The sequence below is a fragment of the Bos taurus genome, chromosome 23 (genome assembly GCF_002263795.3).
Source record: "Bos taurus isolate L1 Dominette 01449 registration number 42190680 breed Hereford chromosome 23, ARS-UCD2.0, whole genome shotgun sequence".
NCBI classification, from domain to species: Eukaryota; Metazoa; Chordata; class Mammalia; order Artiodactyla; family Bovidae; genus Bos; species Bos taurus.
Genome location: NC_037350.1, coordinates 8464168 through 8484853, shown reverse-complemented (window position 1 = coordinate 8484853; position 20686 = coordinate 8464168). Strand labels below are relative to the sequence as shown.

The window sequence follows — 20686 nt, the reverse complement described above, 5'->3', positions numbered from 1 at the left end:
TGTCCGACTCTTTGCGACCCCATGAATCGCAACACACCAGGCCTCCCTGTCCATCACCAACTCCTGGAGTTCACTCAGACTCACGTCCATCAAGTCAGTGATGCCATCCAGCCATCTCATCCTCTGTCGTCCCCTTTTCCTCTTGCCCCCAATCCCTCCCAGCATCAGAGTCTTTTCCAATGAGTCGGCTCTTCGCATGAGGTGGCCAAAGTACTGGAGTTTCAGCTTTAGCATCATTCCTCCCAAAGAAATCCCAGGGCTGATCTCCTTCAGAATGGACTGGTTGAATCTCCTTGCAGTCCAAGGGACTCTCAAGAGTCTTCTCCAACACCACAGTTCAAAAGCATCAATTCTTTGGCACTCAGCCTTCTTCACAGTCCAACTCTCACATCCATACATGACCACAGGAAAAACCATAGCCTTGACTAGACGAACCTTTGTTGGCAAAGTAATGTCTCTGCTTTTGAATATGCTATCTAGGTTGGTCATAACTTTCCTTCCAAGGAGTAAGCGTCTTTTAATTTCATGGCTGCAGTCACCATCTGCGGTGATTTTGGAGCCCAGAAAAATAAAGTCTGCCACTGTTTCCACTGTTTCCCCCTCTATTTCCCAAGAAGTGATGGGACCAGATGCCATGATCTTCATTTTCTGAATGTTGAGCTTTAAGCCAACTTTTTCACTCTCCACTTTCACTTTAATCAAGAGGCTTTGAGTTCCTCTTCACTTTCTGCCATAAGGGTGGTGTTATCTGCATATCTGAGGTTATTGAGATTTCTCCCGGCAATCTTGATTCCAGCTTGTGTTTCTTCCAGTCCAGCGTTTCTCATGATGTACTCTGCATAGAAGTTAAATAAGCAGGGTGACAATATACAGCCTTGACGTACTCCTTTTCCTATTTGGAACCAGTCTGTTGTTCCATGTCCAGTTCTAACTGTTGCTTCCTGACCTGCATACAGATTTCTCAAGAGGCAGGTCAGGTGGTCTGGTATTCCCATCTCTTTCAGAGTTTTCCACATTTGATTGTGATCCACACAGTCAAAGGCTTTGGCATAGTCAATAAAGCAGAAATAGATGTTTTTCTGGAACTCTCTTGCTTTTTCCATGATCCAGGGGCTGTTGGCAATTTGATCTCTCGTTCCTCTGCGTTTTCTAAAACCAGCTTGAACATCTGGAAGTTCACGGTTCACATATTGCTGAAGCCTGGGTTGGAGAATTTTGAGCATTACTTTACTAGCGTGTGAGATGAGTGCAATTGTGCGGTAGTTTGAGCATTCTTTGGCATTGCCTTTCTTTGGGATTGGAATGAAAACTGACCTTTTCCAGTCCTGTGGCTACTGCTGAGTGTTCCAAATTTGCTGGCATATTGAGTGGAGCACTTTCACAGCAGCATCTTTTAGGATTTGGAATAGCTCAACTGGAATTCCATGACTTCCACTAGCTTTGTTCATAGTGACGCTTTCATCTTAAAATCCTTCCAAAGTTCCATGTTGCCTTCCAGAGCCTTCTAGAATCTAGGCAATGGCAGGCTCCGTGCATGGCCTAACAGGTTCATCTGTCGACCAAAACAAAGCTCCAAATTCCAGAATCCATCTACACTGACGCCCTTTCTCAACTTCAGGCTTTTTTGCTTGTGGTATTCCATGTGGGGGGAAATTCTCCCACCCCCGTCCACTCAGGGGTCTTGTTCATTCTTCAGATTAAATTATATCCTCTGAGAAGCCTTTCCTGGTAGAACCCACCCTACTGCAAAGTCCAATTAGAGGTTTCTCCTGGTATGCCCTGGGCGCCGAAGTTCTCCAGGCTGTGTGGAAGCTGCTCAGGTGTTAGACCATTTTCTCTGTGACACAACCTTGTCCAGGGTCGTAGCCCAGGGTCTCATACCGAGTAGTAGCTACTTTACAATTGTTTGCTGCATGAATGATGTCCTGGCAGGAGTGGTCTCCGAAGAGCTATCCCCTTCTGTAGAAAGGACACTGGTGAAGAAAAACTATCTCTGCAGAAGGGACTTCCTGGCTGTCCAGTAGTTAAGGCTCCATGCTTCAAATACAGGGGGCTTGGGTTCAGTCCCTGATTGGGGAACTAAGACCCTACATTCCTGCTGTCTGTGTGTGTGTGTGTGTGTGTGTGTGTGCGCGCGTGTGTGTTACTCAGTCATGTCCGACTCTGTGATTCCATGCACTGTAGCCTGCCAGGCTCCTCTGTCCATGGAATCCTCCAGGCAAGAATACTGGAGTGGGTTGCCATTTCCTAATCCTGCTGTGTGGTGCAGCCAAAAAAAAAAAAAAGTCTCTGCAGGAGCCTAGATTGGGAATGCAGAAGCGACTGTGACACTGATACATCCTGACCGCGGAGGGACTGCCAGCGCTGGGGAGGCAGGCCTAGAAATACACACTAAGTGGCCCGTGGCTGGGGCTGGAATTGAACTGGTGGCTTCTGGCGATGAGGGGAGCAAACATTATCAAGAGGAAGGCCTCCCACGGCGGGCCACTGTGACCCTTGGAGCTCAGTCGAACAGTTTAAAGTAGCATGAGACTGGCCTAGGCACGGATCCACAGAGTAACCGGAGAAGCAGCCTGGGGCTCCCTTCCCCAAGTCTAGGAGTTTGTATTCCTTTTATTCCTTTTTCTTCTTATTTTTGGTTACACTGAGTGGCATGTGGAGTCTTAGTTTACCAACCAGGGATGGAAACCTGCGCCCCCTGCATTGGAGGGTGAAGTGTTAATCATTGGACTGCCGGGAAAGTCCCTATTTTTATTCTTTTTTTTTTTCAGCTTTATTGAGGTATAATTGACATAAAGTACATATACAGGCAGACCTTGGAGATATGGCTGGTTTAGTTTCAGACCTCTGCACAGTAAAATGAGTCACACAAATTTTTTTATTTCCCAGTGCGTATAAGTTATGATGCACTGTTGTGTGTAACAGCATTATGTCTGAAAAACAATATATATATCTTAATTTAAAAATGCTTTATTGCTGAGAAATGCTAACTACCATCTGAGCCTTCAGTGAGTCACAGTAGTAACATCAAAGACCACAGATCAGCATAACAAATAATAATGAAAAAGTCTGAAATATTGTAAGAATTAACAAAATATAACAGAGATATGAAGTGAGCAAATGCTGTTGGAAAATGGTAGATGACAGATGATCTTATTTGCAAGACAGAAACAGAGACACAGACACAGAGAATAAGTGTCTGGACACTGAGGGAGGAAAGGGAGAGGCTTGGATGAGTTGGGAGATTGGGATTGACGTATATATACCACTGATACTGCGTATAAAATAACTAATGAGAACCTACTGTAGAGCACAGGGGACTCAGTGCTCTGTGGTGACCTAAATGGGAAGGAAATCTGAAAAAAAATGGTTATATGTATACATACAGCTGATTTACTTTGCTGTACAATGGAAACTAATATGACTATTGTAAAGCAACTATACTCCAATAAAAATTACTTTAAAGCTGGAAGTGCTGGTGTTTGTAGTGGGCGTGATGGCGTCAAGGTTACTCCATGGAGCTGGAGTTTTGGCCTCCCAGGCCCTGAGAGCCCGGGGTCCAAATGGAGTCTCCGTGGTGCGCTCTATGGCGTCTGGAGGTGGTGCTCCTACTGATGAAGAGCAGGCGACTGGGCTAGAGAGGGAGGTCATGCTGGCTGCTCGCAAGGGACAGGACCCATACAATATGCTTGCCCCAAAGGCAACCTCAGGTACCAAGGAAGACCCTAATGTACCAAGGAAGATCCTAATTTAGTCCCCTCCATCACCAACAAGCGGACAGTGGGCTGCATCTGTGAAGACGACAACAGTACTGTCATCTGGTTCTGGCTGCACAAAGGCGAGGCCCAGCAATGCCCCAGCTGTGGAACCCATTACAAGCTGGTGCCACACCAGTTGGCCCACTGAGCATTACACTAATGCACTCAGAATATGATGTGGAATTCCTTCTTTCCAGTAAAGACTAGCCATAATACATTGGCTTCTCCTCCCATAAAAAAAAAAAAAAATTAATTAAAAAAATGGCACTATGACTTCCCTGGTGGTCCAGTGGCTAAGACGTGGCGCTCCCAGTGCAAGGGGCCCAGGTTCAATCCTTGGACAGGGACCTAGATCCTACCTGCCACAACTAAGTACCATAACTAAGACCTGGTGCAGCCAAGTAAAATTTTTTTTAAATAGTAATAAAAATTAAAAATGGCAGATATAGACTTGCTTGATGCATGGTTGCCACCAACCCTCAATTTATAAAAAAAAAAACTCAGTATCTGTGATGGATGTGAGTTTGAGTGAACTCCAGGAGTTGGTCATGGACAGGGAGGTATGGCGTGCTGTGATTCATGGGGTCGAAAAGAGTCAGACACGACTGCGCGACTAAACTGACTGACTGACTGACTGATAAATGAGATATGCCTTTATTTAGACTGTCAGTTCAGTTCAGTTCAGTCCAGTCCCACAGTCGTGTCCGACTCCTTGTGATCCCATGAATTGCAGCACGCCAGGCCTCCCTGTCCATCACCAACTCCCGGAGATCACTCAGACTCATGTCCATTGAGTCAGTGATGCCATCCAGCCATCTCATCCTCTGTCGTCCCCTTCTCCTCCTGCCCCCAATCCCTCCCAGCATCAGAGTCTTTTCCAATGTGTCAACTCTTTGCATGAAGTGGCCAAAGTACTGGAGTTTCAGCTTTAGAATCAGTCCTTCCAATGAAATCCCAGGGCTGATCTCCTTCAGAATGGACTGGTTGCAAAAAAAAAACAAAAAGAATGGACTGGTTGGATCTCTCAAGAGTCTTCTCCAACACCACAGTTCAAAAGCATCAATTCTTCGGCGCTCAGCCTTCTTCATAGTCCAACTCTCACATCCATACTTAACCACAGGAAAAACCATAGCCTTGACTAGACGGACCTTTGTTGGCAAAGTAATGTCTCTGCTTTTGAATATGCTATCTAGGTTGGTCATAACTTTCCTTCCAAAGAGTAAGCGTCTTTTAATTTCATGGCTGCAGTCACCATCTGCAGTGATTTTGGAGCCCCAAAAAATAAAGTCTGACACTGTTTCCACTGTTTCCCCCTCTATTTCCCATGAAGTGATGGGACCGGATGCCATGACCTTCGTTTTCTGAATGTTGAGCTTTAAGCCAACTTTTTCACTCTCTACTTTCACTTTCATCAAGAGGCTTTTGAGTTCCTCTTCACTTTCTGCCATAAGGGTGGTGTCATCTGCATATCTGAGGTTATTGAGATTTCTCCCGGCAATCTTGATTCCAGCTTGTGCTTCTTCCAGTCCAGCGTTTCTCATGATGTACTCTGCATATAAGTTAAATAAGCAGGGTGACAATATACAGCCTTGACGTACTCTTTTTCCTATTTGGAATCAGTCTGTTGTTCCATGTCCAGTTCTAACTGTTGCTTCCTGACCTGCATACAGATTTCTCAAGAGGCAGGTCAGGTGGTCTGGTATTCCCATGTCTTTCAGAATTTTCCACATTTGATTGTGATCCACACAGTCAAAGGCTTTGGCATAGCCAATAAAGCAGAAATAGATGTTTTTCTGGAACTCTCTTGCTTTTTCCATGATCCAGGGGCTGTTGGCAATTTGATCTCTGGTTCCTCTGCCTTTTCTAAATCCAGCTTGAACATCAGGAAGTTCACGGTTCACGTATTGCTGAAGCCTGGGTTGGAGAATTTTGAGCATTACTTTACTAGCATGTGAGATGAGTGCAATTGTGCGGTAGTTTGAGCATTCTTTGGCATTGCCTTTCTTTGGGATTGGAATGAAAACTGATCTTTTCCAGTCCTGTGGCCACTGCTGAGTGTTCCAAATTTGCTGGCATATTGAGTGGAGCACTTTCACAGCATCATCTTTCAGGATTTTAAATAGTTCAACTGGAATTCCATCACCTCCACTAGCTTTGTTTGTAGTGATGCTTTCTAAGGCCCACTTGACTTCACATTCCAGGATGTCTGGCTCTAGGTGAGTGATCACACCATTATGATTATCTGGGTCATGAAAATCTTTTTTGTATAGTTCTTCTGTGTATTCTTGCCACCTCTTCTTAATATCTTCTGCTTCTGTTAGGTCCATACCATTTCTGTCCTTTATCGAGCCCATCTTTGCATGAAATGTTCCCTTGGTTATCTCTAATTTTTTGAAGAGATCTCTAGTCTTTCCCATTCTGTTGTTTTCCTCTATTTCTTTGCACTGATTGCTGAGGAAGGCTTTCTTATCTCTTCTTGCTATTCTTTGGAACTCTGCATTCAGATGCTTATCTTTCATTTTCTCCTTTGCTTTTCGCTTCTCTTCTTTTCACAGCTATTTGTAAGGCCTCCCCAGACAGCCATTTTGCTTTTTTGCATTTCTTTTCCATGGGGATGGTATTGATCCCTGTCTCCTGTACAATGTCATGAACCTCATTCCACAGTTCATCAGGTACAGTCTGATAAATTTTGACATATGTATAAGCCCATGAAATCAAAATAATGACTGGTAATCCCTCGCCCCATCCCCAGCCTTTGTGCCTGATATGCTTTCTGTCAATATAGGTTAGTTTGCATTTTCTAGAGTTTTATAAAGATGGGATTATACAATATGCACTTTTTTATAGGCTGGCTTCTTAGCCACATTGAGATTCATCACAGTCATTGCCTGGTATCAAGTTCCTTTTTGTTGCAAAGTAGGAGAAGGCAATGGCACCCCACTCCAGTACTCTTGCCTGGAAAATCCCATGGACGAAGGAGCCTGGTAGGCTGCAGACCATGGGGTCGCTAAGAGTCGGACACGACTGAGCGACTTCACTTTCACTTTTCCCTTTCATGCATCGGAGAAGGAAATGGCAACCCACTCCAGTGTTCTTGCCTGGAGAATCCCAGGGATGGGGGAGCCTGGTGGGCTGCCGTCTATGGGGTCGCACAGAGTCGGACACGACTGAAGCGACTTAGCAGCAGCAGCAGCAGCAGCAGTATTCCATTGTAGGGACACAGCACCGTTTTTAATCCATTCACCTGTTAGTGGGCCTTTGGGAATTGTGACTAAAGCTACAGTGAACACTCATGTTCCTTTGTGAGGACACATAGTTTTACATCTCTTGGGTACATACCTAGGGATGGAGTTGCTAGACCACCTAGCAACTTTGTAACATTTTGAGGAATGGCTAAACTGTTTTCCCAAGCGGCTGCACCATTTTACATTTCCCACTGGTAGCACATGACTTTGAATTGCTTTCATCTTCACCGAAACTTGGGCTGTTTGGTCTTTTTATTTTAGCCACTCTAATAGGTTTGAAAGTTGGGGTCTTATCCTGTTGATTGATAGTTGAGTAGTTAATAACGTAATGGTGAGGATTGGTGTAGCCAGCAGTGCCGGATGCTTGGCAAATATTAATACTTAAAACCCCACTGCAGGAAACTGTAAACGGAATCTAGGTCTGCGCACTGACTGCACTGGGGCACTGAGTGGTCACGGGTAAGCCATGCAGTCAATAGTGACCACAATACACATTCAGCTCGCTAACGGGAAAGGGAGGGGGGAAATCCATCATTGGATTGCTCGGTTTTAGAAAGGGAATCTGCGACAGAATGAGGGCATTAGCAGGGGGAGAACTGAAAGGGACTGTTGAAAAAGTTACAACCCGTAGAAAGCCTGGAGCCCATGTCTATTAAAAGTGCTTTATTGGAAGCCCGTGATAAATGCATGGCACAAATCCAAAAGAACAGCCACTTAAAAAAAATAAGCTCTGCATGGTTTACTGACATATCAAAGAGGCCATTGTGAGGAGAAGGGCATCTTTAAAAATACATATTAGAGGAAAGATAATACATACAAATACATATTAAATGGGAGAGGATCCCCAAGCTGAGGGAATTAAGAGACCTCAAAATGGAGCAAAACTTGTAAAAGTCACAAATCAAATGGTATTAAAAATTTCTGAAGAGGACCAGCAAGAAATGTCAAAGTAAATGGTTCTAGTTTATTTCAGTGCATGAGAGGCAGGAGGTCAGTTTGAGAATCTAGGGTCACCAGCTCATCAATATGCAAAGAGAGTACAGGAAGGCAGACTGGAAGGGAGAGGGATGAACAGTCATTGACTCTGACATCTTTGCCATCATCACACAGAGATTCCCCTTTCCATTAAAATAAAAAAATATGGAAAATTTCAAATATAAACACAAAAGTGTAATAAGCTACCATATACGCACCACCAAGCTTCAACAGTCAACAATCTGCCACACTTGTTACATCAATCCCTATACTCAGATCAGTTCAGTTCAGTCACTCAGTCGTGTCCAACTCTTTGCGACCCCATGAATCGCAGCACGCCAGGCCTCCCTGTCCATCACAAACTCCCGGAGTTCACTCAGACTCATGTCCATTGAGTCAGTGATGCCATCCAGCCATCTCATTCTCTGTTGTCCCCTTCTCCTCCTGCCCCCAATCCCTCCCAGCATCAGAGTCTTTTCCAATCAAGTCAGCTCTTCGCATGAGGTGGCCAAAGTACTGGAGTTTCAGCTTCAGCATCATTGCCTCCAAAGAAACCCCAGGGCTGATCTCCTTCAGAATGGACTGGTTGGATCTCCTTGCAGTCCAAGGGCCTCTCAAGAGTCTTCTCCAACACCACAGTTCAAAAGCATCAATTCTTAGGTGCTCAGCCTTCTTCACAGGCCAACTCTCACATCCATACATGACCACAGGAAAAACCATAGCCTTGACTAGATGGACCTTTGTTGGCAAAGTAATGTCTCTGCTTTTGAATATGCTATCTAGGTTGGTCATAACTTTCCTTCCAAAGAGTAAGCATCTTTTAATTTCATGGCTGCAGTTACCATCTTCAGTGATTTTGGAGCTCAGAAAAATAGTCTGCCACTGTTTCCACTGTTTCCACTGTTTCCCCCTCTATTTCCCATGAAGTGATGGGACCGGATGCCATGACCTTCGTTTTCTGAATGTTGAGCTTTAAGCCAACTTTTTCACTCTCTACTTTCACTTTCATCAAGAGGCTTTTGAGTTCCTCTTCACTTTCTGCCATAAGGGTGGTGTCATCTGCATATCTGAGGTTATTGAGATTTCTCCCGGCAATCTTGATTCCAGCTTGTGCTTCTTCCAGTCCAGCGTTTCTCATGATGTACTCTGCATATAAGTTAAATAAGCAGGGTGACAATATACAGCCTTGACGTACTCCTTTTCCTATTTGGAACCAGTCTGTTGTTCCATGTCCAGTTCTAACTGTTGCTTCCTGACCTGCATACAGATTTCTCAAGAGGCAGGTGGTCTGGTATTCCCATCTCTTTCAGAATTTTCCACGATTTATTGATCCACACAGTCAAAGGCTTTGGCATAGTCAATAAAGCAGAAGTAGATGTTTTTCTGGAACTCTCTTGCTTTTCCCATGATCCAGTGGATGTTGGCAATTTGATCTCTGGTTCCTCTGCCTTTTCTAAAACCAGCTTGAACATCAGGAAGTTCACGGTTCACATATTGCTGAAGCCTGGCTTGGAGAATTTTGAGCATTACTTTACTAGCGTGTGAGATGAGTGCAATTGTGCGGTAGTTTGAGCATTCTTTGGCATTGCCTTTCTTTGGGATTGGAATGAAAACTGACCTTTTCCAGTCCTGTGGCCACTGCTGAGTTTTCCAAATTTGCTGGCATATTGAGTGGAGCACTTTCACAGCATCATCTTTCAGGATTTTAAATAGTTCAACTGGAATTCCATCACCTCCACTAGCTTTGTTTGTAGTGATGCTTTCTAAGGCCCACTTAACTTCACATTCCAGGATGTCTGGCTCTAGGTCAGTGATCACACCATCATGATTATCTGAGTCGTGAAGATCTTTTTTGTACCGCTCTTCTGTGTATTCTTGCCACCTCTTCTTAATATCTTCTGCTTCTGTTACTCACTTACCCCTAACTTGGTAATTTTTTAGTCAAGTTTACATGCAGTAAAATTCACCCTTTTCAGGGATACAGTTCTGAGTTTTGATAAACATAGGCATGTAACCAGGCTTCCTGGGTAGCTCAGCAGGTAATGAATCTGCCTGCAATGCAGGAGACCCCGGTTCAATTCCTGGGTCATGAAGTTCCCCTAGAGAAAGGAAAGGTTACCCACTTCAGTATTCTTGGGCTTCTCTGGTGGCTCAGATGGTAAAGAATCCTCCTGCAATGCTGGGGACCTGGGTTCGATCACTGGGTTGGGAAAATCCCCTGGAGGAGGGCATGGCAACCCATTCCAGTATTCTTGCCTGGAGAATCCCCATGGACAGAGGAGCCTGGTGGGCTACAGTCTAGAGGGTTGCAAAGGGTCAGACATGACTGAGCGAGTAAGCACAGGCATGTAATCACCACCACAGCAAAGCTATAGTACCTTTCCATCACTGTAAAAAGGTCCGCTGTGCTGCCCCTGTGTGGTCAACACTCTCTTCATAATTGTATCTTCCCCAGAATATCAGCAAACTGGAACCAGAGCACTTCCCTGGTGGTCCAGTGGCTAAGACTTCATGCACCCAATGCAGAGGGTCCGGGTTCAACCCCTGGTCAGGGAACTAGATCCCACAAGCTGCAACTAAAACTTGGTACAGTCATATAAATACACACACACACACACACACACACACACATATTAAAGAACACTGGAACCACACAGTACATCCTCCTTTGTGTCTGACTTACTTTGCTCAGCATATGGCTCTGAGATTCATCTATGATGTTGCCTGTATAGGTAGTTTCTTCCTTTCTATTGCTGAGTAGTATTCAACTGTGTGGATGTACTACAACTTATTCATTTTTATTTTCTTTATAGAGCATTTGCAGACCAACTGACAATGTAATATACAAATCCTAACTCTACCCCTTTGACAAATGGATCCAACCATGTAACTCACTTGCCTGAGAAAGAGAAAAGCAGCCCCTGACATCCAGGAATTGGCCTGACCCTTACAGGCAGGCTTTGGCATGCTGGAAGTTGCCTGGCACTCACAGTGAGGCCAAGTCACTCTCCTGTTGGATATAAACAATGTCATCAAACATCAGCATCAGAGAAGGTGACACTGTGACTCAAAGTCAAAAAACTTTATAATCGTGTCTGTGGTGGTGGTGGTTTAGTCGCTAAGTCGTGTCCGACTCTTGAAACCCCATGGACTGTAGTCTGCCAGGCTCCTCTGTCCACGGGATTTTCCAGGCAAGAATACTGGAGTGAATTGCCATTTCCTTCTCCAGGGGATCTTCCCGACGCAGGAATCGAACCCAGGTCTCCTGCACTGCAGGCAGATTCTTTACCGACTGAGCTATGAGGGAAGCCCTTATAATCTTGTCTAAGCACAGAGAAAAACAAGTTCACAGTAAACCAGTAAATACAAAGCACACCTCTCTCCTAGCTGATAGGAGAGACTGCCTCTCTACCAGTTATGACTTTAGCCATGTTCATTCCTCCCTCCTTCTAGGAAAGATTTTTTTAAGATACCCAATCATAGAATTACCCTGCTTCCCTACAGCATCCAATCCAGAACAAAGCCCTGTTTCTTTAAAACCTGCCCCAAATCACCTAACCTAAGTGGTTTTTAACACCTGAGACACCCTAGGCTCCTCCCTGGTATGTGTTCTCCATCACTGCAAGAAGCAAAAATCCCAGGTCGTTCAACTACTGGTATATGCTTGGTTTTGGCCTGGAGGGCACTGACACCCCTATCAAGATGAGAACTTTTCACTTTCTCCTAAAATTCTCTTATGTCTCTTTTTAGTTAATCCACCTCCCCACCCCTTCCCACACCACCCCCGAATGCCCCTGCATCACAGATGGACATCTGTGTTGTTTGGCTATTATGAATTAAAGCTGCTGTGAACATTTTGTACAAGTCTTTTTGTGGACATATGTTTTCATTTTTTGCCAGGTGTATTCATTTCCTATTGCTGCTATAACAAATCCACACATATTTAGAGGTTTGCTGCTGCTGCTAAGTCACTTCAGTTGTGTCTGACTCTGTGCGACCCCATAGATGGCAGCCCACCAAGCTCCCTTGTCCCTGGGATTTTCCAGGCAAGAACACTGGAGTGGGTTGCCATTTCCTTCTCCAATGCATGAAAATGAAAAGTGAAAAGGAAGTCGCTCAGTTGCATCTGACTCTTCGCGACCCCATGGACTGCAGCCTACCAGGCTCCTCTGTCCATGGGATTTTCCAGGCAAGAGTACTGGAGTGGGGTGCCACTGCCTTCTCCGATTTAGGGGTCTAAAACAGCACAAATTTAGGGACTTCCCTGGTGGTCCAGTGGTTAAGATTCCACGCTCCCAACGTAGGGGAGGACCCCTGGTGAGGGAACTAAGATTCCATATGCCATAAGGCATAGCCAAAAAAAGAAAAACAACAACACAAATTTATTGTTAATATCTTAACTGTTCCAGGGGTCAGAAGTCCTAAACGGGTCAGGAGAGTTGTTCCTCTGGCTGCTTTGGGGACAATCTCTTTTCTTGTTTTTTCTAGCTTCTGGAGGCCACTGGCATTCTATGGCCCCCTCCAACATCTTAAAACCAGCATCTTTAAGTCTCTTTCCCCCTGACCTCTACCGCTGTCATCACATCATCTTCTCTGTCTCTGACTCTCCTGTCTCCTTCCTTCCCTTCTAAGGACACTTTTGATTATTTTGGACCCACCCAGATAATGCAGGCTAATGTCCCCATCTTGAGATCCTTAATCACATCTGGAGGGTCCCCTTTTCTGTGTAAAGTCTGGGGATTACAATGTGGGCATGACTTTGATTGGGATTGCTTTGAATATACAGATCAAGTTGGGGAGGATTAACTTCTTAACACTCTCAAATCTTTCAGTGGATTAATATGGTTTATCTCTCCATTCATTTAGATCTTCTTCAGACTCTCTCAACAATGCTTTATAATGTTTAATGCAAAATGTTTTGTTAAATTTATTCCTAAGGATTCTTATGGTATTTTAAATGGAATTGTGTTTAATTTGATTTTCTCATTGTTTTCTCCTAGGATATTAAAAATCACTGATTTTTAACCTTTTAAATTAAAACATAATGAACATACAATAAAATGCACAGATTTTAGATATTCAGTTCAATGAGTTCTCACAGTTGTATACTCCTGTATAATTGCTGCCTAAAACAGGACATAAAACATTTTTATACCCCCAGGATGTTTTTTCTGCCCTTTTCCAGACAATTCCTTCCTCAGCCCTCCTACAACCACTATCAGATTTCTATCACGGATTAGTTTGGTCTGTATTTATATTTTATAGAAATGGAGATATATATATATATATTATATACACTTTTTTTTTTTTTTTTTTGCCATACTGCATGGCTTGTGGGATCCTGGTTTCCCAACCAGGGATCAAAACCTGAGCCTCTGCAGTGAAAGCCCAAAGTCCTAACCACTGGACTGACTGCCAAGGAGTTCCCAACATAAACTTTTCAAAATGAGAAGCTTCTTTCACTTATAATGTTTTTGGAATTCATCCATATTACTGCATGTGTCAGTAATCTGTTTTATGATTGAGTAGTATTCAATTGCACGAATATACCATCATTTATCTATTTTCCTTATGACACGTGGGCTACTTCCAGTTTGGTGTTATTACAAATAAGGCTGCCATAAACATTCTTACGTAATTTTTTGTGGACATTTATCTTCACTTCTATTGAGTAAATGCCTAGGAATGGAATTGCTGGGTCATAGGTTAGGTCTAACTTAGTAAGAATTTTCTAAAAGTTTCTTCAGAGTGGTGTTTCATTGTACAACTGGCACAGGACCATTGTATCAGAGTTTCAGTTGCTCACATCCTAGCCAACATTTAGTGTTGCAAGTCTTTTTGATTTTATTCATTCTAATGAGTGTGACGTTGTATCTCATTGTAATTTTATAGTTACCTAATAATAGTGATCTTAAGCACTTTTCTGTGTGTTCCTTGGGAATTTTTGGGTCTTATTTTGTCAAGTATCTGTTCAATTACATGTTCCATTTTTAAAAATTGGGGTGTTTGGGACTTCCCTCATGGTCCTGTGGTTAAGAATGTGCCTTCTAATGCAAGAGACATGGGTTTGATTCCTGGTCAGGTTCAAACCCTGGTCAGGGAACTAAGATCCTTCATGCCATGGGGCAACTAAGCTGCATGCCACAAACTACTGAGCCTATATAGCACAATGAGAAGCCCACATGTTACCTGAGGCACCCAAATAGATAAATATTTAAAAAATAGAGACAAAATGGCAGAGGAAGAAGCTAGAAAGACAACCAAAATGACCAGTATTGGGGGAATTCTGTTAATCTGTGAAGATTAACTACAACTAACTGAAATTCCATATCTTCTGTGTCCAGGGCTTAGTGAAATGCCAATAACATTACAGGCATACCTTGGAGATATTGCTGGTTCAGTTTCAGGCCATGCAATAAAGCAAATATTGCAATAAAACAATTTTGCAAGATTGCAAATATTGCAAAAGTCACAGGAACTTTTGTTTTCCTAAGGCAAATGTTTATACTATAATCTATTAAGTGTGCAAGAGCATTATGTCTAAAAAACAATGCATATACCTTAATTTAAAGGTACTTCATGGGCTTCCCTGGTGGTCCAGTGGTTAAGAATCCACCTTGCAATGCAAGGGACATCGACCAGGTTCGATCCCTCCTCCAGGAAGATCCCACATGCCACGGGGTTACCAAGCCCATGAGCCACAACTACTGAGCCCAAGCTCTAGAGCCTGTGCTGTGCAACAAGAAAAAGTGAAAGTCATTCAGTTGTGTCTCTTTCAGTCCATGGAATTCTCCAGGCCAGAATACTGGAGTGAGTAGCCATTCTCTTATCCAGGGGATCTTCCCAACCCAAGCATCAAACCCAGGTCTCCCACATTGCGGGCAGATTCTTTACCATCTGAGCCACCAGGGAAGCATTGTGCTCTGCAACAATAGAGTAGCCCCTGCTAACTGCAATTAGAGAAAGCCTGTGAGCAGCAATGAAGACCCACTACAACCAAAAAAAGGAAAAACCTCATCACTAACAAATGCAAACCATCATCCGAGCCTTCAGCAAGTTATGGCAGTAACTTCAAAGATCACTGATCATAGTATAATGAAAAACTTGCAGTATTTTAAGAATTACCAAAATGTGACACAGAGACAAGTGAGCAAATACTGTTGGAAAAAAGTTGCTCAATGCAGGATTGCCACAGTCCGTCAATTTGTAAAAAGACAAAAACAAAGTGAAATAAATCGAGGTATGTTTGTAGTTACAATGTATTGTGTGACTACTATGTGCCAGGTGTCAAATGCATTTATTTCTATTTTAGAGGCGTATAAATTATGTAAATGAATTCCAACTTAGGTTTGTTTGGCTTCAAATCCTGATCTTTTCGGACTATGCTGCTGCTGCTAAGTCATTTCAGTCGTGTTCGACTCTGTGCGACCCCATAGACGGCAGCCCACCAGGCTCCCCCGTCCCTGGGATTCTCCAGGTAAGAACACTGGAGTGGGTTGGACTATGCTAAATACATACAAATTCAAAAAAAGAAAAAAAAAAAGGCGGGGGAAGGTAATAAGCAGTTCACAAACAAATCCCACACAGGATTTTCAGAACCTCCGGGGCATCCACATGGACTACTTTCGGTGTGGGCTATTAAGAACTTTCACAAGTCACACTCCTTCTACCTTGCTGGAGGGCGTCTGGCTGTATGTCCTTCCCTGGAGAATCTATTTGACATCCACAGTATATCCTCTTTTACTGCCCAAATGATGATGCCTTATGATTTGCACACTGTCTTCCTCACTCCTTTCTAGCCCTCCTGTATACCTAAAGATGAAGCATTTGCCTTTTTGCACGATAAAGAGATGTAAGATAAAACACCTGTCCTTTCAGTGAACTACATGACCCAGCCCATAGACTTGTCAGAGATCCTGGATGTCAATGCAATGCGCACCACCTTCTGCCCCGTTTCTGTGCAGTGCTTAATTCCAGGCATCTCGGGTTGCACTCTCCATTACGTTTAACTGCATCCTACTTTTTACCTCTAGACCTTCTCTCTCACTCGCTCCCTGATGGATGGGCAAGGCCAAGGACCAGGCGGCGTGACCTTGGGCAAATTCTCGCTTCCGCCTCCTTAGCGGAGCGGGGAAGCCCAGCACCCGCACCCTCTTCCCCTCCGCTTCCTCCTAGAGCGGCTCCCAGTCCCCGCCCCTACGCTACTGGCGTAGTGGCTGCGTCGAACCGCGGCGCCCTCTCATCCCAGACGCTCGTTTACGCCGCGCGGACTGGGAGGGCGCGATTCCCGAACGCGGCAGGCGCTGCGAGCGCGCGGCCGTCCCGCAGGCCGGCGCGGCCTTACGCCGCTGACGTAGCGCGCCCAAGATGGCGGCGCGGTCGTCGTCGGGGGTGGCGGCGGCAGAGGGGGCGGCGGCCGCGGCGGCGGCGGCGACGGCAGCCGTGACGGCGGCGGCGGAGCGGGGCCTCGGCCGAGGGGAATGAGGCGGCCGCGGCGAGCCAGCGGCGGAGCCGTGTAGCGCAGTAGCGGCTCCCCCTCCCTGCTTCCCTTGGCCGAGCCGGGGGCGCGCGCGCGCGCGCGGCCGTCCGGAGCGGGCTCCCCACCCTCGACTCCCGAGACCCGCGCCGCACCCCCCAACTCGGGCCCGGAGGATGATGAAGCTCAAGTCGAACCAGACCCGCACCTATGACGGCGACGGCTACAAGAAGCGGGCCGCGTGCCTGTGTTTCCGCAGCGAGAGTGAGGAGGAGGTGAGGCGCGGGGCCGGCCGGGGGTCTCCGGGGTCGGTGGTCACCTCGGACTGAGGCGCGGGGTGGGGGGTGGGGGGCGCGGCCCGGGCCCGGCCGCTCGGTTCGGCCCGAGTGAAGTTCCGACGAAATTTCCTGAGGCGAGGGCGAGGGGGAAAGGGACGAGGACGGTGGGCGGAGGGGAAGTGGGTCTGAGGTTCGGGCCGACGGGGACGGCAGCTCGCGGCCGGGCACTCGCGAGCGGGCATCCTGTCACTGAGGAGAGAGGGGCGGAGGGCAGAAGGCGGTGGCCGGGGAGAGCGCGCGGCGTTCGGGTCGGGCCTGCGGCTTGGGGTCCGGGGAGGGCAGCCCCGCGCTTGTGTCAGGCCAGCCCGGCACATGTGTGTGTGCAGGAGCCGCCGTGCACGCGGCGCGGGGCCGGCCCTTTGTGGCGGAGAAAGCAACCACTTCATTGGCAGGTTCGGGGTTTGCCGAGGGATTATGTACGTCTGGGAGCCCGAGGCGGTGGGGGGAGTTTTAGGAAGATTTAGGGCGTTGTGCAAAAGCCAAAGCCAGTTGTTTATTTTCCACTGCGCTGGGTAGCCCATATGGTGTAAGCCTGAGAGGAAAGGACAATTTGATAAGATAATCTTTGTGGGTTGAAAATTTTTTCATTTTAATTGGGAAAGCCAAAATCGGTCTTTTAAGAATCTTTGCCCGGATGTTCCTCCATTGCCCTAGGAAGATCTTTAGGATTAAATTTGCTTGCAAAATAGAAATGCTTAGAATCAGTTTCTTTTTGCATATAATAAAAAAAAATCTCGAAACTCCTCAAAGCCGTTTCTCTGGTAATAAAGGGAATTCAGAGAAGGCAAATGTTTTTTTGTAAATCCTCAAAGAATAGCTGCTTTGGAAATTCATAAGATGCCTGTGGGAACGCATTCCTCTCGTGTGTATGGTGGTAAAATGGCAGTTAAACTGGAAACAATGAAGGACAGTGAAATTCAATATGCTGTATTTCAGCATGCAGCAGTGGGCTATCGTGGCAGTGCTGCAAGTACAGTACATCGTGTTGAAATGGAGAGAAAAGAACTTGACCCGTTAGTTATGAAAAGAAGCTGTGATGAAAGACAGATGGGTTGCCAGAAGTTGCTGTCCAGAGATATTTAGGAGGAAGTGGAAATTTATTGCGTGGGAAAAAAAAAAGTTAATAAAAGCACTGTAATTGTTCTGTTGAGAGATTTTGTGTGTTCCCTTTCAGCAAAACAGTAGGAAACTAGATTTGGAAATGTATATTGTAAAAGTACTCAAAACCGATGCATTGTAATAGCTGCTAGGCAGTGCCTTGCTGTAAATTGTGTACTGTTTTGGGATACATACTTGCATAAAGTAAAATGGTGATGTTTACTGCCCCAGAGGCTTTGTTCTCTCCATTATCATGTCGTATTGTGGGAAATCAGACGGGATCACAGGCTGTTAATTGGAGGGAAAACTAATTAGCATAATAACATGTCTTACTGCAGTAATATGGTTAAATCTGTGGGAACCCCAATTATAAGTAGAAGGGTATATAATTGTATGAATGACAAGACTTTACATGTTAAATAAATCATAAGGAATTGAGAACATGTGAATATTTTGGATAAATTGGAAACCCCTTATGGATCATAAGCAAAGTAATGAAGACTTGGTTTTCTGTTTTCTGTTAAAGGCTTATTATGCAACGGTACAAGCAGCATTGATGTTAAAACATTTGACTGATCATGAAGTTTCCTCTACTGAATTTCTTTCTGAACATTGGTTAATGAGCAGAAGATTCATGCAAATCTTTAATTACAGATTCAGTAGATAATACAGCTAAAGCCTAGGAAGAATAAAATTAATGAAAGGGGTGTGTTTTAGATTTGTTTAATATGTATTAAGAGCCTACTATATCGGTGCAGCATTCTGTAACATGGGATGTAAAGATAAACATCCCTCGTTGTCCCAAAAAGTTGAGTGGTTTTTGATTGGAACCCTTAATTGGGAGGGATTTTGGACCACGGAATAATCTCTAGGGTGCCATTCAATTCTCAGATTATATAATTGTGTTGGAAGGGAAGTAATTTGTTAGTTCCAGGAGAACTTTTATGTTCTCAGTAGTAGTGCCAGAAACTGGAAGCATTAGCTGCCACGCATTGTGGGAATGTGAAATTCAAACGCAATAGGACATTCAACCCAATTTTATTTTTTAATGAGCACTAATGGCTTTAATCAAGATAGAATAATTTACAGGATACTATCAATATTAGCATTAAAACAATAATAATGTAAGTATGAATAGGATCCTGATTTATAAATTTAATCAGTGTTAAGAAACATACTTACAATGTAAAGAAAAAGATGGAAATATTAGCAGATAATAGACCATGAGTCAAACCTTCTAGCATTCCATTTCTCCAGCCCCAGAAAATTTTATTTATAGGCCAGCAGTGATAGCAGCTGAGATACTGATCCAGGTTGGGGTGTGTGAACATATTCAGCAAGTTTACTGAGCAGCTTTATTGAGCACTCATTAAATGTCAGGCTCTGTGATACAGTTACAAAGGAGACAGGCAGGCAGGAAGCCTGGAGGGGCAGACTCAACAACATGATGAAAATGAGTTCTCTTTCCTTCAAATCTCTGTCTGCTTTTCCTGTTGATAAACAAGCATCAGTAGCAGGAAAATTTCCCTCCGTAGATGTTTTACTAATTATGGTGACATTTTGATAAATTAAAACCTTTAGGTTGGGGCGTTGGTGATAGTTAACATTTCTTACAGTGCACCTGATGTACAGTGGACAGTCTCTTGCCCAGCCTCTGCTTTAACCACTTGATACACTGTGCACTTGATTCTACTCTGTGAGCTGCTGGTCCTGACAGGTTCCAGACCATGTGGCCTCCCAACCAGTTGTATTGATCCCTGTATTTATTTATTTTTTTTGTAATATATGCATTGTATTTATCTCTATATCTGTATATATTGGTTGTAATACACTGAAAATTGTAATTGTGCAGTGTAATTAAATATGACGTCAGTTGGTGAAATTTGAGTTCAAAAAGAATGGTTTTGTGAAAAATATTTCAAATGCTTTGGAATGATCCAATAATTTCAAGTTACTAAAAAAAAAATTGCTGCTCGATTAATATGGATTAGAAAACTAAAAAAGATGGAAAAGAAGTCTTAAAAGTCCAGACAGACTCTGCATATAGATCACTTCATGAATGTTTTCAGGTTTTTGTTTTTCTTCTTAAAATCTAGAGCTGAAAAATACAGGTCACACATGGTGGGCATAGTATATGAAAGACAACTTGCATTTCAGCAGTAGACCCACAGTCAAGATCATGGACCGACTACATTGTGACTGACAAAGATTAGCAAATAAATATACTTTGTTTACTTACTTATTTAAGCTGTGCATCATGGTGGATTCTTAGTTCCCTGACCTGGGATGGAACCTGTGCCCCTGAAGTGGGAGCATGGAGTGTTAACCACTGGACTGCCGGAAAGTTTCTGCGTTTATATTTTTAATCTGCTATATTTTCCAATTAATATTTTATCATAAACATTACAGAAGACTTAAACATATTTCTTGAGTAAGATTTTATTACACTAAATTGAGTATTATGACATTCATCTTTGTCATGGTATTCACCCTGGGCCTTCCTAAAGCACTTCCAGTGACATCTTCTCTCTTACACCCATTCCTTTTCTTCATTTTCTGATTACAGAAAGGGAGAGATATTAGGGGTGGGCTTGCTTGTACTCTGCCCTTCCTGGCCTGGTAGGGGAGTGTGGCACAGGCGTTTTAGACAGTTGAAATATCTAGCAATGTGAAATACTCTCCTGGAAAGGCTAGTGATACTGACTATACATGGGGGTGACATCACAGTGCTTGGGAAAGTTGAAGTTGCTCCTCAGGGGTCTTTTTTACTGAGGCAGAAAGGTAAGTATTGACTGG

At 44.3% G+C, this 20686-nt stretch overlaps 1 protein-coding gene and 1 pseudogene across 2 annotated transcripts in view; both read left to right on the top strand.

Annotated features, from left to right (window-relative positions):
* Positions 1-3486: 3486 nt before the first annotated feature.
* Positions 3487-3929, top strand: LOC100296311 (cytochrome c oxidase subunit 5B, mitochondrial-like; annotated as a pseudogene).
* Positions 3930-16325: 12396 nt separating this feature from the next.
* Positions 16326-20686, top strand: part of NUDT3 (nudix hydrolase 3) — a 123194-nt gene continuing 118833 nt past the window's right edge. For both annotated transcript variants that reach the window (XM_010818064.3, NM_001082466.2), the window contains exon 1: positions 16326-16729. In XM_010818064.3, the coding sequence (XP_010816366.1) occupies positions 16631-16729 (99 nt within the window). In that variant the 5' untranslated portion in view covers positions 16326-16630. The remainder of the gene's footprint in view (positions 16730-20686) is intronic.